This window comes from Cucumis melo, chromosome 12 (genome assembly GCF_025177605.1).
Source record: "Cucumis melo cultivar AY chromosome 12, USDA_Cmelo_AY_1.0, whole genome shotgun sequence".
Taxonomy (NCBI): Eukaryota; Viridiplantae; Streptophyta; class Magnoliopsida; order Cucurbitales; family Cucurbitaceae; genus Cucumis; species Cucumis melo.
Genome location: NC_066868.1, coordinates 7,569,101 through 7,576,122, shown reverse-complemented (window position 1 = coordinate 7,576,122; position 7,022 = coordinate 7,569,101). Strand labels below are relative to the sequence as shown.

At 39.2% G+C, this 7,022-nt stretch overlaps 1 protein-coding gene across 2 annotated transcripts in view; it reads left to right on the top strand.

Annotated features, from left to right (window-relative positions):
• Positions 1–5,204: 5,204 nt before the first annotated feature.
• The window catches only part of LOC103501096 (alpha carbonic anhydrase 7-like), a 51,182-nt gene continuing 49,364 nt past the window's right edge, over positions 5,205–7,022 (top strand). Inside the window, exon 1 of one of the 2 annotated variants that reach the window (XM_008464595.2) lies at positions 5,205–5,382. In XM_008464595.2, the coding sequence (XP_008462817.1) occupies positions 5,292–5,382 (91 nt within the window). In that variant the 5' untranslated portion in view covers positions 5,205–5,291. The remainder of the gene's footprint in view (positions 5,383–7,022) is intronic. The other variant, XM_051079784.1, reaches the window with a different exon arrangement.

The window sequence follows — 7,022 nt, the reverse complement described above, 5'->3', positions numbered from 1 at the left end:
GTATACATACCATGCCTGCCCCCCTGAATTTGAAGCTAGCCTCGGAGGGAGGGTTAAAGACAACTTCCTTGCCAAAACAGTCTATATTTGCATGGTTGGCTGACAGCCAATCCATGCCTAGTATCACGTCAAAGTCCTGCATGTCTAACACTAGTAAGGTCACGTCTAACATACGATTCGCTATCTCTACCCGACATGCCTTTATTTGTTCTTTGGACAACAAGACCTCCCCAGATGGAGTAGAAACCGACAAAACACTACCCAAAGGCTCTACCTCCAAACCCACATGCTGAACGAAAACAGAGGATATAAACGAGTGGGATGACCCAGAGTCAAATAGCACAAAAGCATAATGCCCCAAAATTGGGAGCGTACCTGTCACCACTGTGCCAGCTCGCTCGGCCTCCTGCCGGGTAGTGGCGAAAACTCTCCCCTGCTGGGACGCAGAAGGCTGGGGCGGTGTCGTCTCAAAGGGTTTCCGAGGACACACATCAGCAGTGTGCCCCGGCTGTCTGCACCTGAAGCAGACTCCACTTCCAGCCAAGCAACGACCTCCGTGAACTCTCCCACAGGTAGTACAAGCAGGTAGCTCTCTCAGAGTCCTCCCGGCTGCTGCAAGCTCCCTTCGGTGTCTCTGGAAGACACCTCCTGACCTCAGTGTTCGCTGCGGTGCTACGTCAGGCTGCGTCTCAACCTTTCTCTTCTGTCCCAAGGCTGACCCTCTGCCGGCAGCCTTAGACGAATCGGCTCTCTCAGGCAGGCTCAAATCCAGTGCTATACGTAGTGCATCAGCATGCGTGGCTGGGCGGAGAGCTCTAACAATGACCTAAAGTTCTAGCCTGAGTCCTCTAACGAATTTCTCCGTCCTGGCAGCCTCATCCCTCACCATATCGGGAGCAAAGCGGGACAGCATATCGAACTCGGCGTCGTACTGCTCCACCGTCATGTCGCCTTGCTCCAAGTTTAGGAACTCTTGCAGCTTGGCGTGCTTCACATTGGCAGAGAAGAACTTAGCATAGAAGTTCTCCTTGAACTGCTCCCAAGTTATCTTGCTGACATCGCCCCCCAGCATTCTCTCAGCGGTCTCCCACCAGGCGGTGCCCCTGTCCTCCAAGAAGAAGACTGCACACTGCACCTTCTGGTCTTCTGGGCACTTCATGTACTGGAAAATAGTCTCTATGGACGTCAACCACATTTGGGCCTTTGTGGGGTTGTCCATGGATCCGTCAAAGGTCTTAGGATTATACTTCCTAAAGTCCCGTAAGTGTTTCGCCTCGGCCGATAGTTGAACTGGTACTGGTTGAGCTTCCTCGGGGGCTGGAGGAGCGACGGCCTGGGCCTGAACAGGGGCGGCCTGGTTCTGCTGGGCGGCAAGGAAAGGCGCCAAAGCAGCTTGCAGCATGTCCTGATAACGCTGCTCCATCGCGGCGAGATCCGCCTGAGTGACCGGTGCGTTTAGGTCGACTGCCGGTGCAACAGGTGGCGCCTCCGGCTGGCCACGACCGGCTCCTCTGCCTCCCCTACCACCTCCTCGGCGAGCACCTCTACGTGGCGGCATTCTCCCTAAAATTCACCAACAAACTTTTCACCACAAGAACTTAACACCCTATATCTAGGTCTTAGACTATTCAGGCAAAATTGTAATCTTAACATTAGCAAGGCTTTAGACATACCTGGCGAGTGCCGAAGGACCGTATAGCCATAGGGTGAAGTAAAACCAAAACAAAAATGACTTACATCGTAGGTCAGTCTACAGAACCTAAAACACTGTGCTCTGATACCAACTGTAACGACCCAACTCCTTATACTGAATCGAAGTCATTACTAAATATAGAACAAGTGGTTTAAGTCATAAAATTTATTAAAACGCATACGGTTTAAGAAATTTCATTTATGAAAATTTAACAAGGTAGTCATGCAAAAAGTGTAAATGCGTTCTGAAGTCCTACTCGGGCCCTATCTACATAAAAGATGGTAAGTAATGAAAAGTACTCAAACTCAAATGCGAAAGTCTGAAATAAAGAGAAGCGGAAGCGATAGTCCCTATGGCCCTCCACGGTCTCACTTCGGGTCGCTCGCCAGCTTGCCCTTGCCCTTGCCTCGTCCCCTACCTGAAAACGTAAAATGAAGGGAGTGAGTATAAAAATACTCAGTAAGGGACCCACTACTAGTCCCACTAGGTGCCTGTTAACTTCCTGTTAGAGTCCTGTAACTGGTACCCAATATCTGGCACGTTCCCGAACACGTGCAATCATGCGCTCCCGTAGGAACTTAACTCTGGTCTTCGGTGCCCCGGGGGTCACCTAGAATAGTAGGGATGTGAGGACCCCGTCGAGTCACTCGAGTCATATCTATATCCATGCTAGACTGGTGTCCCGTCGGACCACACAGTCCTCAATAGGTGGTGATCCCGAAGGACACCCATGCAGGTACGACTCTAACAGATTAAGCTAACAGGTACCCTATTTGCAGTACACATACACATGGCATCAGTATATAACATGTCACAGAAATCATCTCTACACTCCCCGTCCCGACATTCGCGTATAGCCATAACAGCTCTTGCCACACACAACAGGCTATAGTATAACTATATCGTCATTTGCATCATACTATCATTTATCTCAGGCAACGTACTGTCTAATCCTTAACATGAAAAGTCGGGGCATACATAGTCTCATACTTCTAAACATGAAGCTAGTAGTAGAATCTCTTACCTGGAGATCTACTTGTCGAGTCCTAACCGCGAGGCAGTACGCTTTCCAAGCGACGAAGTCCTAACTGTTTAATATGCCAAAATTTGTAATTAGGTCGCCAACGACTATCGGTTCAAGACTCATTTGAAATAACTTACCCTAGAGAGAGGTTGCAGTGCTCGAGCCCCCCTGCTGAAGAATTCCCGCGCTGCAGCAATTACTTGGTCCAAGACGTCCCTTAAGGAAAATAACTTAATTTTAGTCCCAAATTAATTTAATTAATGTCCGAAGCATGCAGTCTTACTGGGAAATGCCACAATAATTAATTAAATTACCAAAATTTAGGTGGATGGAGCCAATTTAGTCTTGGCGGCTCGGCTGGAAGAAGACAGGGACCGGCTCGGCTTGGCGCAGGCGCGGCTCGGCTCGGTACAGGAAGCTACGCGTGCGGCTCGGCTTGCAACAGGGAGGAGATGCGGCTCGGCTACGCGGAAACGCGTGGCGCGGCTTCCCACGCGAACGCGGCTCACACGCGGAGAGGGCTGGACGCGGCGCGGCTTCGGCTTCGGCTTCGGGCTCGGGCGCGCGGATGAGGAGCGGCTCCGGGTTCGGGTTCGACGGCTGGAGGCACACTCGGCGTTGGCTGCTGGGCTTCAGTCGATGCGACGGCGCGACGGCTGACGACGTTCCGGCTGCGCTGCGTCGGATCTACGCGGCGCGGCGTGGCTGGCTGCAGACACGGCGCTCGGCTGCGCGGATGAGGAGCGAGTCCGGATTCGGCTTGCAGACGCGGCTGATTGGGTTCGGCTGTCTCGGCGAGCTCCGGCTTAGAGGTTTGTGTTGAAGATGGCGACGGCGTGCGGCGGCGGCTCGGAGAGTGGCGGCGGCTAGGGTTTTTTTTCTTCTTCTTTGGGGAGATGAGGAGTCTCACGTCTCCCAATGACTCCTTTTTAAAAGAATTTCCAAAAATAATAAAAGAATTTAATAGCCCTCTTTTCTCTCTCCACCCTTGACCCTTTCCAAGGCAAATAATTAATTTGCCAACCCATTAATTGACTATTTTACCCCTAACTTCAAAAATTAATATATAAAAAAAAATACAACTTTAGTTTAATAAGAATAATATTAACCACACTTAATATTAATATTAATGGTCAAAACAACAAAGGAAAACCGAAATGTTGGGCGTTACACAAAATATTTTCGGTATAAAACAATTCTAAAAACAAAAAAAACCCATCGGTCAACAATAGAAAACATAAAAGATATCCCGTCAACCACGCCATCAACAATGCGCTTAATATATTTGATATAGGATCGTTTAGATAGTATACGATCGTTTAGATTTGGATAGTCAAATCTAAACGATTTATTTTTTCAATTCTATCGTTTAATTTAGTTAAACGATCGTTTAGGTTTGATTATTTAGATTTGAGATTTTATTTTATTCAAAGTTTGGTACACAATCATTTAGATTTTGTTAAACGAATTTTTTCAAGATTCTTTTGATACATGATCGTTTAGAGAAAATAGACAATTGTTTATTTTTTCAAGATTATTTGTACACGATCGTTTAAATTTGGCTAAAAATGTTTTTATTTTTTATTTTTTTTGGTATACAATTGTTTATTATTTTGCCAATCTAAACGACCATAATCTAAACGAGTTTTTTCAAGATTTCTTATACATGATCTTTTAGATTTTACTATTTTTTGTATACGATCGTACGTAAAAAAAGGAAAAAAAGAAAGACAAAGAAAGAAATCGCAGCAAAGAAGAGAAGAAATACATAAAGGACGAACCTGAAATATTTAAAAAATAACTAACTTCATGTACTTTGTTTTACGTTAAGGGTAAATATTTGAGTGGTTTGTTACATTTATGAAAATTTTCTTTTTAATTCATATATCATAATTTTCGATGTCCATAAATAGAGTTGTGTCATGGTGTGTGTATATATAAATGGGCTGGTAAGGCAAAAAAAAGTCTACAATGTCGCACATTAAATGTCGGTTATCAGTTTATCACATTGGTATGCTTGCTAACTTATATGTTGGTCACAAAACGTCAATATAACCTAATTTTATCAATCGATCATTTTGTTATATATACATTTTCTTTTATTGACACAGAAGACCTAATTGGTAATGATGATTGCATTACCAATTAAAACATTTGAAGTAACGACAAATAAGTCATACGTATAAAAATAACTTATCACAAAAGTGTGATAATCTCGAACCATCGCGAGGTAGCTAGGCAGAATCTTTGAAGGACCACCTATATACGTAGTTGCATGTGAAAGAAATGGTACGGCAGCATTTTGTTTCTAATAACCATTAATTATTTATGTATATGTGATGACGATGTAGTTGCCGATTGCCTTATTTCTCCCTATTTTCAAACTTAGTTGAAATTGACTATGGAAGGAACTCAGAAGCTTCAAAATCTTTGCATTCACACTTCCAAGTTTTGGCATTATAAATACCAAATTTTTTGTTCTAAAAAACCTACAAACCAAAAGAGAAGATTGGCTTTGGTTGATTATACAAATAAATTATATACATAAAAGAAATCAAAGTCTTTAATTAGAAGATGGAGAAGAAGCAGAGTTTTGATCTGTTGTTTTGCTCATCTTTCTTTGCCTTTCTTTTGGTTTTATGGCCTGCAATGTCTCAAGAAGTTGGTAGGGATTCAAGCTTATTATTTTTAATATGAGTTCTTTTAGAATTAGTTTCTTTTCGGTTCAAAGTACATTAAAGATTCATCGAGTTTGATTTTTTTGTTTATCTCTAAAATTTGAAAATAAACACTTTCCATTTAAGATGTTTTAAAAAATAGTTTATAAAGGGTTAACCATATTTTTTATTTTCGAACTTTAAAGATCATATAGATATTAGTCCAAATTTGATAACGAATAATGTATTTTTGTCTCTTTTATTTTTATTTTTTACTTTTTACTTTTATGTAAGTTTCCTCAAAGAATAACATCTCTTTATATAATTTAAATGTTGCTATAGTGTGTTTTTATTTTTATCATTTTATCTAAGTTTCCTTTTGTAATAACATTTTTATATTTAATTTAAATATTGACGTTGTTTGTATGTGTGCATGTTATCTTGTTTTTTTGTTAGGTCAGTTTTTCGTAGGATTTGGTTTTAAAAAAATTATTTTAAAGGATAAAAGCTCTTGACAATATTTATAAATATAATAAAATAACATAGTCTATCTATAATAAATTACAATAGACCATTATCTATGTCTTATAAATAACAGTCTATAGAATACATATAATAATTTATCTTAGTATATCTTCAATATTTGTTATATTTGTAAATATTTGATATTTATAGCTATAAAATTATCTTAATTAAGTAGAAACAATGCACATTTATTTTTAAAGAAATTTATAAATTTGTTTTAAATGCATGTTTATTTTTAAATAAATAGAAACAATTTGTCACACAAGCTAAAAATACAAGCCGTCTGTGCTCATTTAAGAAAATTTTGTCAATATTTTTTATTTATAGTATATATGTAAGTATGGAAATTTTTAGCCCAATTTTACCCTTTCATTATAACTTCTTTTAGTTTGCTTTAGTGGTAATTTTATCACTCACATAGATTTAATGTTTGTGGTCATTTTTATTATAACTTAATGTTTGTGGTCATTTTCATTATAACTTTTAATGTTTGCTGTAGTGTAAATGATTTTTTCTTTTAACTTTTTTCAAAATTTAAAAATTTTCTCTCCAATTAATTATGTCATTTGATTTATCCAAATCCATTCATATTTCTCTCTTCCTTAATCAAATCTCCCAACTATTCATTCACATTTTCTTCTCTCGTATTAACTCTTTTGTATTCTTTCCAACCTTTCAATTTCTTCATTTGGGTGTAAATATCTCGTTCATTCATGTTCAAAAGTCACAACAAAATGTTAAGGGTGGAGAAGAAATCAATATCACGCTTTTCTATGTTTTTTCTAATTTTTTTCTTATTTTGTTTCTATTTTGTTTATATATATAAGTATGCTTGTGTATACTCCTTCATCCACCAACTTTAGACATATATATATATATATTTATGCTCTTTATGTTAAAATCATGTAATATTGAGAATTTTTTTTAATGTAACCATAGGAAACTTGCTCATGTTTTTTTCATCATTTAATTTTTTTATTAAAACTATTTTATTAGTGAAATAGTTGAGTGAGTTCTACAAAATCAAAGTAAATATTGTTGGAATTTATTAAGTATACGTAAAGATAATAAAATGTGCAAAGAAATAAATATTAAAGTCTTTCCTTTAATTTTTTTACCTACA